The 23775-nt window shown below is 43.6% G+C and overlaps 1 protein-coding gene across 4 annotated transcripts in view; it reads left to right on the top strand.

Moving 5' to 3' along the window:
- The window catches only part of TWF2 (twinfilin actin binding protein 2), a 296705-nt gene that overhangs the window by 190413 nt on the left and 82517 nt on the right, over positions 1 to 23775 (top strand). Inside the window, exons 1-4 of one of the 4 annotated variants that reach the window (XM_086939018.1) lie at positions 6924 to 7166; positions 8327 to 8356; positions 9689 to 9776; positions 10926 to 10979. In XM_086939018.1, coding sequence (XP_086795144.1) covers positions 7027 to 7166; positions 8327 to 8356; positions 9689 to 9776; positions 10926 to 10979 — 312 coding nt within the window. In that variant the 5' untranslated portion in view covers positions 6924 to 7026. Of the gene's footprint in view, positions 1 to 3158; positions 3264 to 3790; positions 3806 to 6923; positions 7167 to 8326; positions 8357 to 9688; positions 9777 to 10925; positions 10980 to 23775 lie in introns of those variants that run through there. The other 3 variants (XM_086939020.1, XM_086939016.1, XM_086939017.1) reach the window with 3 other exon arrangements.

Here is a 23775-nt window from a genome sequence, read left to right as displayed (position 1 = left end):
TGCTATGGCCACTGTTATGTGTCTTTCAGACACACTGGTTTAACACATGAAGTGGCCTTTGAAGGGTTAATGGTTACCATCAATGTAGCTCCTTAATGATGATGTCCCAGGCCTTTTAGGATTAAGTTTGGTAAGCCTGCTCTAAAGATTGCTAGTGAGCTTTATAAGTGTTGGATGGGTAATAACTTCTCCTCTTAAGCAGGGAATTTGCAAGTGGCTGTGTGGGCCTGTCTGGAGAACAGGGACTACACACAGCCAATGAAGAGGGAGTTTGGAGGTGCAGTGCAAAACTACACAAGTTATGAAACTTTGGGACTACATGCAGAGCTCTCCAGCATAGCCTGTTATGATTGCTTTTAACAGCAGGTATCTGGCATGCATGTCTCCAGGATATCGCAGCCATTTGTTAAGTGGTAAGGACCAGACCATGGTAAAATGTGTCTAGATCTCGCCTTTAAAGTAGGTAAATAAAAAAGCACCCATAGGTGATTACGGTCAAAGCAATCCATTGGGAGAGTGCAAGTGGTTGGAGTGGTGGGGCTTCCACCATCTTCATGTAGCAGTCCATCTTGCCCTGCTGGGGATATTTTGGTCCTTGTCTTTTGCCATAGGGGCAAGCTTCTCACAGTCCCCTCACCCCACTTTGCCAATGGCAGTCACCACCCCAAGCTTCTCAGGCTATCTTCGGGTCGCTGTGACACCCAAGTTGCAGCCTTCTCTGGAGTCCTCCTATCTTAATGCAGGACGGGGGTGCAGGGAAGAAGGTAGTAGTCCAATGAAAGTAATCATGTGCAGAAAATGGACTTTAGTTACAATTCTAAACCTTTGGATAGAAAAACTATAGTACCCTCAAAAACTCAATGTGTCTCGGTCTTGCGGTATATGTCTTTCATCCGCCCCACATTGTAATTGTGGCAATTATCATTGGGCACTATAGATCGTGCTTGGTGCCCGCCTCATCCAGAGGCTCCTCTGGTCTAGATTTGCAGTGTCCAGAGATTTGTAAGATGCCCCCACTGAGTAAGGGTAAGTGAATGAAAGTGAGTTAAAAAATAGATCAACACCTTAGGTATTTAATGAATGGTGTGAGTCCATTATCAATAAAACATAAGCGGTACTTATAATAGATCGTGTTACTAGATCTATAAGTATATCATTAGAAGTTGTGTCGACATGTTTCAGCCCCCCTTGGCTCAAAGGAGTCTATGGGGCTTTCGTCAGGACTAACATTGTGAGGGTTTGGCCTCTTTCTTCCATGAAAAAGTGCAAGCCATCTATCGCACTTTTCCAACAGGTTCCCTGATGCTAGAGCAGGTTGGTCGCACCTTAGGTGAGGGGGAATGTCTTTCTATCTTACCCCCCTTATCTCTGGAGGTGTTTGACTCTCTCAGCGCCAAAATCAAGTCTGGATCTCCGGCAGACCCGCTGAAACCGGCCCAACTCAAGACCCTGGCGCCGGTTTGCCATACCCCGGTACTGTCCATGATCAACCTGTCCCTCTCTTCTGGAGTGGTTCCCGTCAGATGGAAGCCAATTCTGAAGAAGGCGACCCTTGACCCCCTTAAACCTGAAAGCTACCACCCTATCTCCCTTCTCCCTTGGGCCACGAAAATAGCGGAGGTCCATGTGAATGCCACTCTTACAGACCATCTTGGTAGGCTTAACATTCTCGACCCTACCCAGAACGGGTTCCGTGCGGGTCACAGCACGGAGACGGCCCTTCTCTCGATGGTCGAGCATCTGCGTTCCGTGCTGGATTCCGGTCGGACGGCGGCACTATTGTTATTAGATCTCAGTGCCGCCTTCGACACGGTCTCGCACGGGATTCTGATTCAGCGTCTTGAGGAGGTGGGCGTTTCTGGCTCCGCCTTGCACTGGTTTCGATCCTTCCTTACGGATAGGTCATTCCAGGTGGCGATCCCGCCCGGTAAGTCGTCATCCTACCCGTTAGACCAGGGAGTCCCACAGGGGTCATCACTGAGTCCCACCCTTTTCAATCTGTATGTGAGACCGTTGGCTGCGGTCGTCAAGCGGTGGGGCATGACCATGGTCTCTTACGCAGATGGCACGCAGCTGGCGGTCACACTGAGTGGGGACTCAGACCTGGAGGCTCCCAGGTTCTGTGATGGTCTGCGGGAAGTGGCTAACTGGATGAATTCCAACTGTCTCCAGTTAAACACCAAGAAGACGGAGATTATGGTGGTTGGTAAACAGGTGGCTTTGTGGGGTCACAAATGGTGGCCTTCGGAGTTGGGTGTGACTCCCCTCCCAGCGGCAGAGACCAGTACCTCTTTGAGGTGTTGCCCGTTGGGAATTGCACCGCCTACCCAACAAGGAGCATTGCCTATGGTGAAGCATGACACCCGCAAGGGTGTGTGAGGCCTCTATATGCAACAAAATGAATACCCTGGGGTAGTTCTCCATTGAGCACTCACCCCCCCCCCCTTGCACCCTAGTGACCTTTTGCTTTTCTTGGAACAGCCTAGTCTCCTCTTGTTTTGTCGCATGTTGTGTGTAGTGTCATGACTATCATGGGACTTGGTTTAATCCTGTCTTTTAAAGTGTCCAAGTGTGAACATGTGTTGTTAAATGCAGTGGCACGCCAAATTCTCAAGAACTAGTGTGGGCATGGTAGTTTCGAACATAATCTAACCTTACTTTAATTAGATTGGGCTTTTATTGCTCTTCTCAATCCGAGGGCAGCTATGATATCATTTGCAAAGGCTGCAATTGGGTACCTTTCACACCCTTATCAAATTTTGTCCTGCTTTGCAGTGCCTCTTGGAGATAGGGCCTATACTTAGATGTCTAATGCAAACACCCCATGATCAATTACTTTTTTCACAATTACTTTCTTCACAATTACTTTTTTCACACTTGAATATTTAAGCATTTACTACGATGAGACAGAAAAAATATACATTTTCCTTTCATATCTATACTGTTTTCCTTTCCCTTCATTCACTAGCAGCCCACTGCACACCCTTAACAAAGCACATTAGAAAGAAAGTGAGTGTCATAGGCTAGAACATATTTTAAGGTTACCAGAAAGGGGTTTCCATGAGTATAAGAATTTAGCGGGTTGCCTATTAGAACTTGGGTTTTGAAACAAATCTACATTTGTGGTAGTAAGTGTGTGCTTTGTCTCGATCATATAGGAGGACCTCTCGCTGGTTGGATATAAGAAGCATGTGTCATCCTGCTCTGCCCCTGCACCACTAACAGCTGCTGAGAGGGAACTGCAGGCAATAAAGATCAGTGAGGTAAGACATTTTTCTGAACATTTTAATCAAAGTAGCCCAGAGCCTCATAGGCTTTTAAAGTTTCTCGTCTTGATTTTAGGCACATTAGTTACCCATTACCTGTAAAAGGAAACAACAAACCCTTTTCTTTTGACCTATGTCCCCCTTTTTCTTCTGTTGTGAATTAACTAGAGCTGATTTATATTGCAGTGCTGTGCAATACAAGTACCCACATCAATCATTCTACCTTGCCCTTGATGCTAGCCAGCACTTTGAGCATTATTTCCTTTGTTCCACTCTCTTTTTGGTAAAGTCATTATTTGTGCATATTGCACTATTGCTAAGTTTGTCATTTTTTTTATGAGACCGTACATGTCCTTTTGACAAGCATCAGTCTCTTCCCTCCACTTGACGGTTGAGAGTTTACAGTGAATGATCTCCCACCCCACATCCACCCACATCATGTGGCTCTGTCCTCATTTTTCTGTTTACATAGATTATCTATAAATTAACCTTAAATTTTGCCCTAATTTTTTGATGTGTTACAGGGCAGAGTTGCTCAGGTAAGTGAGGTGACAGTAGACGTCTGCCAATTTTTGGTCTTCATGCTGTGCTTTGTTGTGATGACTGAATTATGGGCTGTGTTGCTTTGAGGTTTGGATTTGAAGAAGCCCATGTTCTGCTTTTTCTGCTTGCTTTTGTCCCCCACCTGGCTTTATGGAATTTGGATGCGGACGTCTGTAGTCTGCTGGTCAGTATAAAGAAGTGAAATTGGCGATTTGCAATTTTTATTCCTGTTTCCATTCAAAACACCTGTGTATTAAAATACAAGCCCTCAGTGACTCATTTACAGTGTGGCAGGAGAGACCATTTGCAAGTCTCCTTCTGCAAGCTCCAAAATGATGGCCTATCGATGAAGAACTTATGAAATCTAGAGAGGTGCTCGTAAGATACCTCTTAATTCTTGCTCAATCCAGTAGCTTCTTGGTGCGGAAGCTATTTAACATAAGCATGCAGAACGTGTTTTAAAATCTATCATACTTGTGAAAGCATGTAAAATCTAGACAGTCTCTTTAATTCTCAGGAGAACGTTCCAGTGCTTATCTTATAGGTGTGACTTGTGAACTAGGTATTTCTTTCTGTTGACCTTCTATAAAAAGTAATCCTGGAGTTCGGTCAGTGGCATGCCTGTGTGATACTGGACAAGAAGTGGTATTAGGACACTTAGTACCCATGTCTCTATTCCCCTCCCCTGTTACCCTGTCTCTGTTTTATGTTGCTTAAGCCTGCAGTGCTTTAAGTTTTTTCTGAAAGAATTGTTTGTTGCCTACGTTGTGTGTGACTTTTGATGTGTGTGGTTACAACTGTTGGGGGGTGCAGGGGACTAATTTGTAGCACTTGATCATTTTTGGCAGTGATTCGAGGTTGGATTCAAGCATTATTAATGTTTTGCTTAAGCCTGCAGTGCTTTAAAATATTTCTGAAATAATTGTTTGTGGCCTAAGTTTTTTTTTGTGTGTGTGTGTGTGTGTGTGTGCGTATGTATGTGTGTGTGTGTATGTTGGGGTGCAGGGGAGTAGTTTGTAGAGTTTGATCATTTTTGTCAGTGATTTTTAGGTTGGATTCAAGCTTTATTAATGTTTTTATGATTGGAGATTCAGACATGTTTAGTGTAGTTTTTTAATGTATGTATGTTTGGTGTCTTCTGGCTATCACAAATGCTAAAGATTCCCAAACCGAGAGGTTTGGTTTTATATTGTGTTATGTATTTTCAGTTTGACTTGGTTGTGTCCAAGCTTAGACTTACTGAAATGACCAGTGTTTGCAAAATTGTTTATTGGCTGAATTTTGAATATTCAGATTTCTTAAAATTTTCAGTATCTTAATTTTTGAAGTTTGATTATCGGGTTTATAGAAATGCATGCGTTAAGTTCGATGTTTGATAGAGTGCTCTAAGATTGTGTGAGATACCTTTGTTGTATGGGAATGTTTGGGAATGTTGGATGTGCTTTTTGTGTAGATGCAAGATTGTGTGTTTAATAATCAAGCAGTACTTTTGAAATCTAGTATTACTGCTGCCCTTGTGTGAGAAATATCTCACTTGACATTTTAAGATCATTGGTATGGATAAATTGTGAGGCTACATCTTTAATTTCTATGGTAAGGATTTGTGAGTGCATATTTTCAGGTTGTTAAGGTTGCAAAATGAAGCAAATATTCAATCATTTATTGTGTTAGTTGAGATCTGTTTTTATCTTTTTTGGTTCTTTTATTTAAGGTAGTAAAGGTTTCAGTATCTGTAGGCTGGCCTGTTTGTTAGTGACTAAATTAAATACTGTTTTCTTTAGTTTAGATTTTGTGGTTTGAAAATAAATTTACTCAACTTGATTTATAATTTTCTTGATTAATGCTTTCATGTATCAAAGAAATGTTTGGGAGTTAAACTAGCTACACAATGGTTCTTGTGCTCTAGTTGGCTTGTGGTGAATCCGTGTGATTTGAAACTGGTTTACGGGTAGTGAGTTTAGTGAGGTGAGGTTTAGTTTTGAGTTCATTTAGATGGTTAGCAAGGGCTTCTAATTAAAGACAGCTGATTGAAAATGAATCCTTCATTGTATAGCCCTTTATAAGTTATTTGGTGAGGTAACAATATTCTTGCCTTGTTATTTATGAGATCTGGCTGAGGCAATTGAAGTTGTTGACTTGTACAGCCCTACAATGATGTGGTGTGAATATTAGATTAGAATTCAATCCTGCAGAAACTGTGGTTTCCCCAAAATGCGTTACTGTCATTCAGTTTATCAAATTTCCTCTTGAGTATGTTGATTAATTGGGTTGCCTTTGCAAAGATTTTAGCCAGTAAGTCCTATGGTGTGCAGAGTTACCTCGCTGGAAGACTAGGCTTGACACTATACTGAGTTAGCTCTCCATGCTGCAGAAAAGACGGTTAACGTGTCTCCCTACTTCCTCCACTCTCTTTTATTACCTCCATCCTACTTCATGGAGCGAGGGTAGGTGGTGTCTCTTTCAACCTATTTCTCTTCAGACATTTGGCTGGTGGCATTTGGGTAGTCATGCCAATCAGTTTACGTGTGACAGCTGTGCCTTTCTGATTTATTACAGAAGACATTATTTTGGTTATGAAGGATCATATTCTATTCATCTTATGCATCTTTAAATGTGTGATACTGTTGTCTCTCGTGCAGTGACGATCTGTGGGTTCTGTTATCTGGATTGGTTTATGATTCATTCTTTATTAATATTGTTGGTGATTTTGGTGTGCCTATATAATCTGGTGAAGCAGATTCAACATTGTGGTGTGTGTAAATTGTTGCGCGTCTGGCTTTGTAGGTTGGGTCTTGAAGATTAATGTTGGTGGCATTTTATAATGTTACATGAGATCTGTTCAATTCAAGGTTAACATGGAATCTTTAGAAACTGGAGTTGTAACTGCTGCCTTATCACAGTTTTCTTTACAGAAGCTTCACTGTGGAGGTGCTCAGTGGCATTCCTTTACTTTTATGGCCCTGTAGGTTCAAGGTTATTGTCTCTGTACATTTCCCATAAAGCAGATTAAGGTTGGAGATCCAGTAGAGTTGGAATTGTTGTGCATGTGCTAAGCTAAGCTCAACTGACACAGGGTGCTGTTATTTTATACATCAATATGTTTCTGGTTTCACATTAGTGGTACTCTGGTTTGAATCAAATGCTGTATACTACAAATTTGTGATTGATTGTATTAAAATAGTTGGTCCAAGTGAGTTTGGGGTGGTGTCTGTTTGAAATGGTTCATTGTGAGGGAGATTGCAGAAGTAGTTGGTTTTCTTTTCCCAGTGTTATTCAGATTTCCAGGGTATGGCACCATCAGCAGACTTCAGACACACTCAAAACAACTGGCGTGTACGGAGAAATCCTGTGCTTAAGGTAAACCTCCTGAGGACAATGAGCATATCCAGGCTATTACTTTTTAAGCAGACTAAAGCATATCTTGACACACCCTGCCTAATGCTTTACATAACACATTTCCCTGTTAGGGCACGCTTTCCAGTGTTTTACACAGCGTTACAATGAACTCTGAACTACTTGTGTGTGGGAAGATTTACACTTCTTATACCTCTAATTACTGACATTGCACAGCACCTTGCATTACTCTTCCATGCTCTATGCGTCAAGCTGCATAGTTCAGTTTCGTAGTATGTAGCCCCTCAAAACCTTCATGCGCCACTTCAAGCCGCAGTATGTTATACCTGGCTTCATAACCCACTTCATTATATAAGCACTCTCAATGAAAGAGCACGGTCATTCCATTCAGTCAAACACAACCTTCTTTGATAACTTGCTTTTGGGATGGGGCAAAAGTTAATTTATAAGACGTTTAGGGCATTCCACTTGGAGGAGCTGTGATAAAGTTAAGAGGGCAATTAATAGTGGATTATAAGTATTAAGAAAACATCATTATCAAACCAGGGTATTCACATAAAGAAAGGGCATGGGAAATTGGCTGATTCCTATAGGTATAGCTAGATGGTGGGTGCCTCTGGGATAAGGAATTAAGAGGCAGAAGGTGAGCATATTTTGTCAGTCAGTATGTCTGGGATACAGGAACTTGCCTGGTACTGGGTCTATGAGCGCCTGGTGTAAATACTTTGATATACTGGCAATGAAAAACTGAGGATGCTAGTGAATCTCGTCTTAATCTAGGGTTGCTAACATGTTGAATAAAGTGGGATGTAGATCAGATGATACCAGAGTAGACTAATACGCTTGTGCTTTAGCAGGAACTCCATTTAGGGGTGAAATGCAGATAGGTAGACTTAAGAACCGAATGGCCTTTTTTAATATGGATATCAGAGTACTGCTAGAAGTGGCCATGTGAGATACAGGGGAGGGGCTATTGAGTAATGTTAATGAATGAGATGACAGATTAAGCTGGGCTAATATACAGGGTACATGTAGGGAGTGATGGTTACAGATACTTGGGGAGTTCGAAATGTATTTGCAGAGGACAATGCTGAGGATAAAGCCATTTCCTTTTGGATGTATGAAGTTTCACACCCTTTTTCACTTATTTATCATGCCTCCAGGAACCAAGCCATGAGATGGACAGTGAAATGGTAGGACATCTTGGCACTTCTCCTTAGTGTGTGTCATCTTCTACTCCTATGGCTCTCCTGCCTTGTTGAATTTTCCTGTGAATCAAACTTTTTACAAATTGTTAGTAAGTACAGCTTGAAAACTCAGACATGCAGTACAAACATTTAGCTAGCTCCAAGACTTTGAGAGACTTCCTGGCTGTTTACCCCACAACTCTGTTCTGTGAAAAAGAAAAGTGCATGCAAAAAAGTTGAACTAGCAGCATTGCTTTGACTATTTACTGCCCACACATAGACATAAGAACTTATTTACCTTTAGCAGTACCTGCTCGGTCTTCATGACTGGCCCTAAGATGATATTTGCATTGGTATATTGAAAGACCGCATGGTAACAATAAAAAAGCTGATAACTGGAGCAAAGGACGAGACCCATATGCATGTGAAAATTAGAGCTCAAATCCAATCAGTCTGTGACTGTCTGCTGGAGAAACTGAAAAGTATGTTTGTTATACACCGTTTCTGCAGCTTTATCTATTTTGACACATTGTCAAGGTTTCAAACAAGATAGCTAAAGCTGCAGAAATCGTGTACCACAAACCATGGCCGCACATGGTCTGTGCTGACTATTAAGAGGAATAGCTTTTGAGAAGATTAATGCTGGACAAGGCCCTGAGGAACATGAGGAGGATTGCTGGGAATTGATATTTTGTTACTTTCTATCCTCATTTTGTGATGGACTGTGTATTTGTTTATAGAAGGTGTTCTAGTAATGAGGAACAATTCCCGTGTATTTTAGAAAGTATGAACTTCCCATAATCCAAATTGGGCAACAACATAAAACATTTGCTCCGGCCACCATGGCGTAATGATGTGCCCACTCATAGCTGCTAGTGTATTAAATGGTGCCATGTGACAATGATATAATATAAAGTGCTTTGTTCCTATTTCAAACTTATTTTGATGGTTGATGGTCATAGTCATATTCACCTGAATTGGACCTTGCTCTGCTTCTGTTCACCTTGCCTGTGTCCTAAGAGCAAACTGGCATTTCGGAATAGAGCTGCCCTTGCTACCAAATGTGGCGTTAGACAGTAGGTTTCTCTATTCTGTAAAGACACTTAGAGTTAGATGGTAGTTAGGCTTATAGTTATGCAATGGTACTCTGTGTCCTTGGGTGGAAAAAAAGAGGTGGCAACAATTTGGAATACTTAACTGGAGGAAGCAGTTCCCAAATGTGTTTGGAGTGGCGTGTGGTCTCTTGGTAATGGAAGTTTTTTTAGCTTGCTATAAATGTTATACACATTGATGTTTGCTCTCCCAATTCTTTTTTCCCCATCCATGCCATGCGGTCAGGATTCTAACAGCGAAACAGGCAGTGAGACGGTATGAAATTGCATTTTTCAGAAGTCCTCCAGCTCAAATTGGGTTTTTCAGGATGCAGGTTATATTTTCATTCTTAATCTATGCAGTTTGATGTGTTAGTGTGAAAGGGCTTGATACACTGTTGCGGGTAAATTGGGGTGGAAAACTCCCTGCAATTCTGTTATTTAGTTCCTTGGAGAGGTATTTCAGATCCTACCTGAAAGAAATGTTAATTTAGGTACATTAGTTTTTGAGTACTGGTTTAGCCAAAACAGCTGTTGAATCATGCTTTCTTACGTAATTATTTTCTAGTGATGTGTGTTAAATATTCTGCCAGCATGCTTCAGTGATGCTGGAAGTAGTATGTTAGTGTTATTTCGAGTGATCTGGATGCAATTCTGATAATATTTTGTAGCTGTGGAATTGGCACTGAAACATCAACTAGTTTGATTATGATTTACCCAACTTGGCCAATTAAGTTCACTTTGTAACACTTGTTAGTTGACTGTAGTAGAGTATTGGAGATGGAGTTTTGTAAAGTTTGATGGCACTGACATTTGCAAGAGGACATCAGCCTTTGAGATGAACTGGTGAGTTGAACAGTTGTGGTGTTCACATAGCAGTTAAGCCCACTGCCAAGGGCTTTACCAGTTATTAAAGGCAATGAACTGCTTGGGTCTATAATGAGAAGGAAAGCCTTTAATAACTGGTATAGCTAACATAGATGAGCTATGAGGCTAATAGAACAGTACACTCAGGGTGGAATGTTCTAAATTAAAAAAGGAGGAATTGAAAGACCAATATTGGAATGGTGGAGTAGTAGGCTTATATAGAAGGTAATTTTGGCCCTGAGCCGCTTCATTGTCTTTAATGGAGCGTCCATCATTCCGATGTTCTAATAGATGTTGCAGTCTGTTTAAGGAAGTCTTTGTTTGGGTTGCCTTCGTAGTGTAGTCAGTAGTTGGTGACTGACTTCATAGTGTGAGTGAACATGCTTGAGCATGCTTACCAAATGAATTCATGGCGTAAATTTTGAAATCTTGTGTGGCAGTTTACTCTAGTTCATGTTGAATTGTAGAAGATTTTTTGGGGGGTGGGGAGCAAACCATCCTTTGATTTTGTATATGGTGATAGAGAGTTGCCCTCGAGTAGAATGCATTAAAAAAGTTAACCAGGTAGACTTGTTTTTTCCTTGATGGGTTTGTCTGCTACTGTTTCCCGTTGACAGATTGTAATAGGATGCTGCTGTTGCCAGAAGGTGTTAGAGTTTCCTCCTGAGGAGGTATGCATTATATTCATCTCTTCTTTGAGCTGCATGTTCTACTCCGGTTTGGCTGTTTTACTATCCTTTATCCTTATGGTGTAATCCACATACACAATATCTGTTTTTTTCTTGAAGTCTGATTGAACGTAGGTGTATATGAAATATTGAACAAACCATCTCTTCCTTTTGCCAAACATCTTTTAACTCTCCACCCAATATACATGTTTGAAAATGTTTTATGAAACACTTTTTGCTGATGTGTCATTCTAATGCGCAAACCTAGGAAGTACAGCTTACACACAGACTGCTTTACGAATGGGAATGCAATTTTCAGTTTGAACTATGTACTGATTAGTCGCATTGCAAATTTTATATTCAGAGGGTCGCAGAATGACCTACTATTTAATATTAATTTGGCAGATCACAGTTCATGACCACTGTAATGGCTGCCAGTGTAGTGATGTAGACCTGTAAGGGACAGCAATCCACTGGTCTGCATTTGCTATCCAAACCGGGACTTTTCCCTTCATTTTTTTAGTAGCACGTGCCCATTAAAGGCACCGAAGCTGCCTGCACTACTGCCTACTGCCCTCACCCTCCCCGAGGCTGTTGACATGATTGACAAAGAGGAAGGTGCCTCAAAGGGACACCATCCCCTTTGCGGATCCTACTACCCCATCCTGGAGGACTGTAACTCATCAGTGGTTTGCGACTGCAGTTGCCGTTACACACCATTGATGGATTAATTTCTAAATTGCAAATAGGGTGTGGATGTGTGTGGTATCTTGACTTGTCATGCATCCTTTCTTTGGTAATCGGTTCCCTGCTGCTCAGTGTGTGAGTTTGATGTGTAGCATGCTTTGAGAGATCAGTTTGAGAGTGTGAACTGAGCAGCAGGGGGCTGCTCCTGGTGAGGCTAAGCAATTACCATCTAATCTGCTTGTAACCTGGAGGTCTTTTACAAAAAATCTTCTTCATTATGGGCTGCATGACTTCCTGCCTATGGGGGTCTATACTAATCATTACACTAGTAACGATTAAATGGAACCACGCGTGAGGAACAATGCTTAAGGATTTGTAAAATCAAAAATCTACTGAGGAAATTTGGAGGAAATCCGTGATGAAAATGTTTTAATTCTGAAGGAAACACCACCTCAGAGCCCCATCAGTTTCTTCAACATTGGTCAGCCTACAGTTTACTGCACTGCAGGACGTTTGATCTGTTGTTGACTTGCTACATTGAGTTTGAGTGAATCAGAAGCGTTTATTTGAAGGGAACCAACACCTTTTACTTGAAAGGAACTGGCGTTGTTTATTTGATTTGAACTGGTAGCCTGGAAAGGGATTCTGGTTAAGTTGATCATGCTGCAGATCAGTTTCTATGTCTGAAGAGAGGCAAATGGGTGCATTGTGGTCTTAGTCACTGTGAACTTACAACTGGTAACTTGAGGGTACAGAACTAGTAAGCCGCAGCTTTTTTTGTTAGGTTGGAGCCTGTACCACATGCTTAAATGTGGCATTTGAAACAGCCCGCGTGGGGGGATGGGTGCTTTTCCCTGGCCCTGTTAAGTGCTGCTGGAGAAGTCGCGAGGCGTGTTTCTGTTGCCTGCATTTACTTTGAAAACGGTGAAGACGCACTGCCGCAGGATTAGTACCTCTCACAAATTCTCCAGTGTTACTATCTCATGTCTCAATCTTGACACAAGTGCATTCTCATTATCACTCTCCACCCTACTCTTGTATATAAAGGTTGCGTACCTCCATCTTGCTGCAAGACACAAACTGCAACTTGTGCTTCGTGGTGATGTGCTCCTTGAAGCTTGGTATTGTTCTGTTGATGCCGTGCTCACATATTCCTAGAATCCTGCTCGCCTCTCTTAAATGTGCCTTATCGTGGCCTACACTGCCGTTCCGCCCGCGATGCTGGCGAACAAAAGCACTACTACTGTTGTGTCCTGCAATCGGGGAGTGACAGCCTTAGGGGTGACAACTTGGGGCCTACACTCCGGGGCATCTAGGTCTGCCTAGGCCTAACACGTGGCCCTAGAAATAACTGAGGCGGACACTGGGAATAACTTCGTGGCTGCCCGTGCGCACGTCTGAATGCGTACGTGCGTGCGGGGCCTCCCTTTATTATTGCAAGTCACATGACTCAACGCTGCACGCTCCTGGCGTCAGGGGCGTGCCACATCCAGGAACATAACAACTACTACAACGTCATTCACATAGTGATCTCTGGAACAACTCTCTCTTCTAGCTGGCAACATAGAAAGGGGACTGGCTACACTTCACTTTAACCATGAAAACAGGACTTTCTTTCAATCTTCCTTTCTAAACAGGTAGATGCTTAAGTACTTGGTTTTTGTGCCGGCGTGTTTCCAACCTGTATTTTTCATAAAAATTTGTTTTAAGAATTTCTCATTTAGAGGTATTCGAACAATTGGTGACACGCACACCTGTTGATAATAGCAATGTGCATGACTGTCACCTATGCCCGCATGGAGGAAATAGTTTTAAGGTACACTCTTGACTTATTAAGCACTATCCAGGTGGTCATGTTGAGATTTACAAACGTAAATGTATTGCGTGAGAAACAGTTTCTAAAACCTAACATGCTGCCCTTTCATGTCTCCTATTTTCGATTCTGAAAGGATTGCAAAAGTATCAAATAATTGTGGGCTTTTGTACATTATGAAAAGCCCTTTTGAATTCGCAACCCCTGTGATTTTGCAAACCACAGGATTTGAAATCACAAAGGTGCTTAGTACATCGTGCCCTTGATATTCTAACCTGCTGTTCTTCCCAACGTATTTAATTCCAGAAGCGTTTTAAGATCAGTATCTGCACATGTGCTTGCCCTCCCACCAGCTCTAAATCCATACCTTTATTTCCTCTTCATGCCTCGCGGTTTGTTTCTGCTAGTTTGAAGATTGAAAAGTATCACGCTACATACTATGACTTTGGCAGAACATGACAGGCTTTGTTTTGAATATCACATTTGATAATTATTTTTTTCTGCAATTTGCTGTTGACCCAGCCTAGTGTGAAGAAGCTAATGAATTGCGAGATGCATATTGTTGATGGTGATACATTGTACCCACGTGTGATATGTTGCCTTTGTAGTGTCCACTCGTAGGTATCCACCAAATTGTTGGTATTTTGCTAATTGACCAGGTGTAATTTTTTTTATTTGCATGGTCACGATTTTACGTAATATGCAATTTTGCGCAGATTTGAAAATGTATTTCCTAAATAGTAAGCACTCTATTTGAAAATCCTTTGAATCAGAGGACCAAATAAAAAAAAAAAAAAAACCAAGATGCCGTTCTCAAAGCCATCAACCTTGGAACTCACTCAGCATTTAGATAAGGATATTACAAAACTTCCTGGCATTCTAGAATAAAATAAAAGCATGACTCTTCAACATTTAGAGCTCGTTTTGAGCTTTAATTCTGTACAATGTAATAAAAAAAACAAGTTACTTTACTGTACACTGGTTTTTCAGAATTTATATCTTTTATAGAGTCACATGCTTGAATCCTCCCCGTCGTCATGGTGGGAGTCCCACAGTAACAGTAAAAATAGCAGTGCTAAAGCAATAGCCTTAATCTCCAACAATAGTATTTAGTAACCTATTTACATTGTTTTAAAACATCCAAACTTCAGCCAATCAGAGCAGAGGCCCTGGAGTATTCATCCCCTGCAGAGCCACCATACTTCAGATTTCTTATTGCATGTTGTGTGTTAGAAAGTCACCCTGAGCTCTGTTCAGTCACAGTGTTTCTCTATTTACCCTTTGACCTTAGGCTTTCAGCTATCGGAGATCTAAAACTATCTGACGAATGCAAATCCATACTTCACAAACTAACCACCTGTACAACAAACAGCCCTAGCAGCCATAGGTGAATGCACAGATCAGTCCAAGATAACTTGATTGCCAACAGAAAGAAAACTTTAACTCACAAACCGTACAATGATTTGTAGATGTGGTACGCAGAGTGGTGCGCTTGCTGTCACATCTCATTGATCCTATAAACTACAGCTGTTTACCTCCACCGATCAGATAAAGGGTGACTACAAGGGATTCTGTTTTAGAATCTGACTCAATTGTTTTTACTATTTTTGGTTCACGCAAAAGAACCCAACGTATCCTTAGGATAACTTATCAAATTGGTTAAATGATTTTTTTGTAACAAAACATTACATTCCTTATTAAAGAAGTAAAAAGCACACAGCAGTAGAGGGTTATGTTTAAAAAAAATTGTTTATATTGGTATAAATCACAAAATAAATTGATGGGGATAAAGATTGAGCAAAGCTTTACAATAACCATCATGAATAGCAACATATAAATATTTGATTGACAATTCAGAACAGTGTGATCAACTCCATCGAGTAAACAAGGAAACCAAATTAAAAAATGTATCCTGGTGTCCTGTAGTAAAAATAGCTGAGGAGATGATGCTTATGTCGACGTTTCGGTCTTTTGGGCTGTCATCAACAAGACCATCATCAGGACTAGATATTTCAAATGAAACCCTCGGCTCAACACAGAGTATATAGTGGATCTTCAAGTATTATATGGTCTTTCAACTTAGGGTAGATCTGGATGTGATCTGAGTTCAATATCTTGTACAGTCAACGCTTGTACCTTCGAACTGGGCCCTTATCCGGTTAATTCAAAGTCATTTTAAAACGGAAAAGGAGACCTGGATCAGTTGAGGTGCGTCAAGAAACCTCGGATTGGTCAGCAGTTCTAAAACTTAGTCAATCTTAATGTCAGGCGTAATCAAATAGCCAAATATGAATAGGAAGTGGCTAGCAGAGGTTCACAAATCACTCCGTAATCAGCACAGTTCGAATCGAGAGTCGTCAAACAACCTCCACCAACATGATTTCTGTGATATATCCTTACCTTGTTGTGAGTCCCTCAAGCACCCTTTTTTCCTGAAATACAGCATTCCACAACACATTTTCCAAACACATAGCATGCCCGTAATGGTTCTGAACAGTTGAGTGCTGCAGTGCCTCACATATCATTATGAAACAGCAATTTGCGGAAGCCTTAGTTGGATGTCAACTGTGCCCAATGGTACCTTGCAAGGCAGCCATTCACTCTAGTATTATATTCCCTTTATATAGTTTAAATAGTCTATTCAGTATGCTTGCGTCAGAATCTGGGACAGGATGATCAAAACCTCCAGTAGATGCCACAGAAGGGTTTGTGCCTCTGGATGTTGGCTGTGGAGGCAGCAAGCCGGACTACTCTGTTTTTGCATGCACTTCATGTAATGCAGTTTCTTTTGTTGAAACTGTCATTTTCCTCCCGAATGGTTTTACTTTGGTGATGTGATCTGGGCATTTTATTTTTCTCTTTGTAGCTCCCATTTTTTTTGTAGTAACATTCTTGCACAGTTCTCAATGAAAGTGCACTTGCTTCAAAACACTATTTTATTGTGCAAAATATAAGTAATTGCATTTTCTTTGACTTTTTAGCGTAATGTAATTAGGAGAGTAAACGTGGATTACAATATTAAATCCAACATAAAGTGATGTTTAACCAGAGATTGTAGGCACTCTAGAATGCTATATCCACAATCGAACTAAAAGATTACAATACTAGTCTTTTGCAGATCTGGTTTGGATGCAAACTGTGTAAGGAGTGACAGAAGAGTAAGGAAGGAGCTGGAGAGAGGAGAAGAGAAGAGCAGGGGAAGTGGAGAAGAGAGGACAGTGAAAAATGAGATATGCAATCGAAAAAACTTCTTAAAACAGTGTAATAAGATATCACTAATGCTGAAACTTTGGGGGATCAGAAACATAATTAAGCAGCAGCACAAGTTAATACCAATATAATATAACTGAAAATTAATTAGCTGACCTTTTTGCAAGTGAAGTTAAAAACATGGTGAGTGTTTGCCACAATGTTTCATGCTGTGCAAGTAGATAGGTAGAATTAAGATTTTAGTGATCTAGTCTATGGTTATAACATACCAAGTTCCCTCATTGTAAAGAGTAAAAGTCTCTGTAGATTTCCAATCCCTGTAAACCGATGCACGATTAAGAGGTCTACTAACTCTTTATTGTGGGTTCAGGAATTACTCAGATCACCCGACAATAGAACATTATAGAGATGGGAGTGCAAAATCCAATGATTTCTCCAAATCTAGTTCAAATCATAACCCAAAATTTACATGACTTGGAGCTCAGAAAAAACATATTTCTGAATGTGCAAGAACGAGTGTTGCAATGCCAACAATGATCATGTTTCAGCAATTTTAGTTTTAAAAGAGATGCTGGAGTAAAAAAGAGTTGATTGTAAAAATAGTAGTATTTGAATGTGAGGTTAGCAGGACGTGCAGTGGTGTGACTCTTATCTCAAATTTTCTTCCAAAGGGATATAGGCCAACAACATTGTAAATCGGAATACCATGTAAGTAAAATTTTGGATTTAGGTTTGACGGTTAAAGTGATAGATCAGTGCAGCTCGGGATAAAATATTTGTTCTAACTGTTTAATATCGGAATGGATACAGGTAGATTCTTGCTCCTTGGACTTCCGTTTATTATAGAAATTTTATAAGAAAACCTCTAAAGGCGCCTTTGTCCCAGACAAAGTGAAAGAGGTTTCCCCTCTATCATTATGCTGAAAATACTTATGAACAAAATGTTCATATGATTGAAGTAACTTCTTGTTGGATAATATGTCAATATTGAACTGCCATTTAGATCTAGATGTGGTATTGTGAAAAATATCCAGGTCAGTACTGACTGGAGCATGATCAGAGATTGGGATTGAACCAATCTCAGAGTGTACAAGGTGTTGGGTCAGAATTTTACTTAGGAACACATAGTTGATCCTAGTTTGGGAGTGTGGGGGCTGAGTAGAAGGACACTTCTTGGAGAGAGGGATCAACTAGTCTCCAGGAATCTGAAAAGGCATTATGTGAGATATCATGTTTGAATGCTATGTGAGCTTTGTCTGGAAGGAATTTCGTAAATGAGTGTCAATCAAGAATTGAATTGATTATTTTATTGCAATGGCCACCTAAAATAAAATTGTTTGCAGAATGTTGTGCCTATTTTGGGGAAATGGTCCTCCAGAAAATAGGGTTGGATGTGTGGGGCCGTAGACATCTGAAAGAAACAGTTAGTTATCGATTCCTTACCTTAGAATTACCCCCAGGTGTCAGACTGGATCCGTAAAGTTTTTCGTTAGCAATACCCCTGTGCGTCGAAAGGTGGCGTTGGTCGGCTCTGTGTTCGTCATTGGCATCGTGGTCGCCGGGATGACTTTGTGGTAGCTACTTAGACGCCGCCCTCGCGCGCTGACGTCAGTTCTTTCTTTGTCCACGCCAGCCAGCGCTGATCCAGAGAGAGAGATACCTCCTGTCACTTTTTGACTGACTTTTTGCCGACTTTTGTTGACAACATTTGCGAGTCTTCGACTCCTGGTGCATGTCAGGGAGTCCCGGGTTCAAGGCTTGTGGTTCTTGTAGCCGACTGATGTCGGTGATGGATCTGGACAGCATGTGCCTGTTCTGCCTGCAGCGGGACCATGACTCCAAGTCGTGCTTCAACTGCCGGACCATGAATCCGAAGTCTTTGCGGGAGTGGTCCCGAAAGTTTCTCTAGGCCCGGCAGTCTTCTCTGCACCGTTCGAGGTCCCGGACGCGTGGGAGGTCGAGGGACCCGTCACAGAGTCTTCATCATCACTCTCCTTCGAAGTCTTCAAACTCGGGGTCAGGTAAGTTGAAACACAAGAAGAAGTCGAAGAACCGTCGTCGTTCTTCAACCTCTCCCCGTCCTTCGGCCGACGCGACGAGGGATGTGGGTGGTGCAGCTCTGCGTGAGTAGCTTGAAGGGTCGACTCCGGGCTTCCCTCCCTTCTCAGGACTTGGAGCGACTCCTGCCCAGCTTCGCCAATTTTACGAAGCGTTAAATGCCATCTTTGGGCAGCCCGACTCTGCCAGCGTGCCTTCGGGCCCCACAAACTCTGTTGGGGGCCCTGGGCCTACGATGCTGGCAACTTCGGCCCCAGCACTGCAGGGTCCCCTTGGATCCGGATCGGCGCTGGTCTACCGCATTACACCTCCCCTGGCACTGATTTCAACCGGCACCACGTCCCCAGCCAGCGTCTACCCCTGCCTCCAACTCGATGTAGACATGGAGCCGGACCGACGCCGGATCCGGCGTCGACAGGTCTTTTTGTGCCCTTGTTCTACCCTGGCTCTTTTAGACCAGATTGGCAGCCAGAAGAAGGTGAGGAGGACTGGCGAGAGGAACTGAGGGAAGCCAGTGGTCTGGATACCTCACTAGATCTTGGCATGTTGTCTCCTCCTACCGTGGCTACAGAGGAGGGAGTATCTTATGCTGTGGTGTTGCTTAGGGCGGCTGAGGCACTCCACCTTGAGCTACCTACCTTGGCAGTCAGACTAACATCCGGACAGATGTGCTTCAACCGGCAGTGGGCTCTTGAGAGCCCCTGCTACCGTTCAATGAAGCCCTCATGGACATCCTTTTGGGCACCTTGTCCAGGCCCAACACAGGGGCTCCTGTGGATAGGATGATTGCCCGACGCCACCGCCTGGCCCCGGGCAACCCATCTTTGCTCTCCCAACACCCCACCCCTGAGAACTCGCTGGTCCAAACCTCCAACTCCAAAGGCGCATTTTCTAACGCACTACCTGATAGGAAATTCAAAAGCAGGACCATCTTGGGAAGAAGAGTTTTTCTTCCTCCGGCTTGGGACTGAGGTCGGTAAACACTGCATGTCTGTTGGGCCATTACACCCACTCCGGGTGGGATACGGTGGCGCCAGTGCTGCTTCAGTGCCCGGAGGAGGCCCAGGCCGTACTCTTCCATGCAGTTGCCGAAGGAAGAGACGCAGCAAAGTTTACCATCTGCTGTGGGCTGGATACTGCCAACTCGCTAGGCAGGACGATTTCCACATCGGTAGCCCTTCGACGCTACGACTGGTTGAGGTCGACTGTTTTTTCAGGAGATGTCCAATCCACTCTTATGGACATGCCCTTTGATGGCTGTCGCTTATACTGCGATAAGGCAGACAACATGCTGGAGCTCTTTAAGGACTCTCGGGCTACGGCCAGGTCCTTGTGCCTCTCCACCACCTGCCCTGTGCAGTCTGCTTTTCATCCTTTTCGTGGATACGGAAGAGGTGCCCTGCCACATCCCGCCCAGTGCCACAAGCCAGCGCAAACTGTTCAACCCCTGCACGGCCAGGGAACCTCCGCTGTGGTTCTGGACGCCAGCGGGCGGGCCAGTCCACCACAGCCCCCTCTTCCACAGCCTCCAAACCCTCCTAGTCCAACTTTTCAATGCCACCAATCCCCAGTGGGCAGCTGGTTTCGCCATCACCTTCCCCACTGGCGCACCATCACATCGGATAGGTGGGTTTTGCAAATAGTCCGAAGGGACTACTCTCTTCCCTTCAAGACTACCCCTCCATCCATGCCACCTCCGTACCATCGCATGTCTGAGGATCATCTGGCCCTTCTCCGACAGGAAGTTTCAGCACTCTTGGACAAGGGAGCTGTTGAGCGAGTTCCTGCCCCAGAAGTAGGTTGTGGTTGCTATTCCCACTACTTTCTGGTGCCCAAGAAGGACAAAGGCCAGCATCCTATCTTGGACCTCAAGTACTTCAACCGCTTCCTCCAGAAGGAGAAGTTCAAAATCTTGACGATAGCTCAGGTCCTGTCTGCTCTTGACCCTGAAGACTGCATCGTAGCGTTGGACTTGCAGGTCGCTTACTTTCACATCCCCGTCCTGCCGACTCAACGGCGTTACCTACAGTTCACGGTAGGCCACGAGCACTTTGTTTACCGTGCTCCCCTTTGGCTTATGAGTGCCCTTCGGGTGTTCATGAAAGTGATGGCGTTGGTCGCAGCTCATCTGCGCAGATCAGGGATGCCAATATTCCCCTATCTCGACAACTGGCTGTTGAAGGTGGGCTCGCCCCAGGCTGTCGTCTCTCACCTCCTGCCTATGGCCGACCTCCTGCATTCGCTGGGGTTCTCTATCAATGTGCCGAAGTCACACCTGACACCCTCTCGGAAGCTCCTCTTCATCGGAGCAGTTCTGGACACGACACAATTTTGGGTCTATCCTCCCGAACAGCGGGTCCAAGATATTCGGGCTATGATTCCAGTCTTTCAACCTCTATCCTGGGTTTCGGTCAGGATAACCCTCCGGCTACTGGGCCTGATTGCCTCCTGCATCCTGCTGGTGGACCATGCCAAATGGCATATGCGGGCTCTGCAGTGGGACCTGAAGTTCCAGTGGACACAACATCAGGGGAACCTGTCCGATTGCGTCCAGATCTCGGAAGGCACTGCACACCAATTGCAGTGGTGGCTAACGAACCAGGATTGGGTCGACGGCAGATCCCTCTCCCTTCCCCAACCAGAGTTCATAGTGGTGACCGATACATCATTTCTGGGATGGGGCGGCCACATGGTGGAAGGAGAGATCAGAGGCCTCTGTTTTCCGGTGGAATCCGAGCTCCACATCTACCTTCTGGAGCTTCGGGAGATTCGTCTTGCACTCAAAGCATTCCTTCCCTCTGTCCGGGGAAGAGTAGTGCAGGTGTTCACAGACAACACCACCGCCAAGTGGTACTGCAACAAACAGGGCAGCGTGGGGTCGTGGACCTTATGTCAAGAGGCCCTTGCCTCTGGACATGGCTGGAACAGCAGGGCATATCCCTGGTGGTTCAACACCTGGCAGGTTCCTTGAACGCCAGGGTGGACGAACTCAGGTGCATGATGGATCACGAATGGCGTCTTCACTCGGTGGTGGTGCATGGATCTATTCGGCACCAAAGAGAACGCACAATGTCTGCAATTCTGCACGTCGAATTTCCATGGCAGCACGTGGAGTTGCCGTCTTCTATACACCTTTCCGCCTATACCACTTCTGCCCAGAGTGCTGAAGAAGATCAGGCAGGACCGGCCCAAGTCATTCTTGTGGCTCCAGATTGGGCACGAAGAGTATGGTATCCCGAGCGGCTACACATGGCCATCGATCCTCCGATCAGACTGCCTCTTCGGGAGGATCTTCTGTCTCAGCAGCAAGGGACTGTCCTCCACCGAAACTGTCCAGCCTCCACCTCCTTGCGTGGAGATTGAGCGGCAGCAGTTGACATTGTTTGACCTGCCTCCCGAAGTCTGTGATGTTATCTTGGCAGCCAGGCGTCCCTCCACCAAGACGGTATACTCCTGCAGATGGAACACATTTATGGCATGGTGCACAGCATAGGCTTTGGATTCCATTTCCGCCCCTCTTTCCGAGGTACTCCTGTTCCTCCTTTCTTTGGCCCAGCAGGGCTCTGTTCTGGGCACTCTTAAGGGCTACCTCTCGGCCATTTCGGCCTTTCTTAGGCTTCCTGATCAGCCTTCTCTTGTTTCCTTAAGGGCATTACTCGGCTTTTTCTTCCTGTTCCCTTCGTAATGCCTCAGCAGGACTTGAATTTAGTTCTTACATATCTTATGTGCGCTCCCTTTGAGCCGCTACATAACTGTCCTCTCAGGCTTCTGACTTTGAAAACTGCCTTTCTGGTGGCCATCACCTCTGCGCGCAGGGTGAGTGAGCTCCAAGCTCTTTCTTCTAAACCTCCTTTTCTGACTATTCATCCGGACAGGGTTGTCCTTAGAACTCGTCCTTCATTCCTTCCCAAAGTGGTTAGTCCTTTCCATATTGGACAGACCATCACTTTGCCCACCTTCTTTCTGCCTCCGCATCCTTCCAAAGAAGAAGAAGAGAGACTCCAACGTCTGGATCCAAAGCGTGCGCTTTCCTTTTACTTGGATCGCACAAAACCATTCCGGGTGATAACAACGCAGCAAAACAAAAAGCCTGGCTAATGTATAAAGCTGCAATAGCAAAGAAAAAACACAGCTGGATGGTCTTATCTACATACGAGATCAGAGTGCCATAGCCGTACCTCGTCCAACACATAACTCCATCAGTCCAGGACTTGTTACTTTTGATTTGTTTGGGTACTTTTAGCTCAAAAGACCAGGTCCCAAGTTGGAAGCAATCATGGCCAACAAAGCAGTGTAGACTCTGCCCCCAGGCGGAAGAAACAATTCTACATTTCTTGTGTATCCGCCCAGCGGTGAATAATCTGAGACGGCAATATTTACTTCACGCAATCCGCTCTCTCCAAGTTAGATCATGTCGCCCGGCCATAATGTCACTTCTAAACAGCCAGTCCAGATTTCGTGCAGGGCTGCCAGATCTTTGCATAAATTCAGCATAATATTACAAAAATCAAACAAATGGCACTAACAGGGTATGACTGCTATATCACAATTACACAGATTGCACACTTGGAATCCTGATGGCAGATACCAAAGGCTAAGTATGGAACCATAATGCATGATTATTTACAGGACTCTGATGGCGAACAACTCTTCAGATATTAACAACCATGTTGTATATCACACTATAATTCTCAAGGCCATTTGCGGAAGACCTCTGAACACTATCATTGTCCCAGTGAAAAACACTTTTTGCATTTTGCACACGACTACAGTCATGAAATCGAGGACCTTTAATGTATATGGTACAAGCTTGTATAATCAGCGTCATGTCGATCTTGGATATTCCTACCATCTTGTTGATTAATATATTTGCATTTTGCCCATGAATCCATTCATGAAAATGAGGATCATTAGTGCTTGGTATTGTTCCATATATTTATCATATTTGCATTTTTTACACATGTTTTTCGCCAAGAAACAGAGAAGTCGTAACATCCAGTTTACATTTGTAGTTTTGCACATGAATTCAGA

This window comes from Lissotriton vulgaris, chromosome 9, assembly GCF_964263255.1.
Source record: "Lissotriton vulgaris chromosome 9, aLisVul1.2, whole genome shotgun sequence".
Classification (NCBI taxonomy): domain Eukaryota; kingdom Metazoa; phylum Chordata; class Amphibia; order Caudata; family Salamandridae; genus Lissotriton; species Lissotriton vulgaris.
Note: the sequence above shows the minus strand (reverse complement) of the source record. Positions and strands in the feature narration are given on the sequence as shown.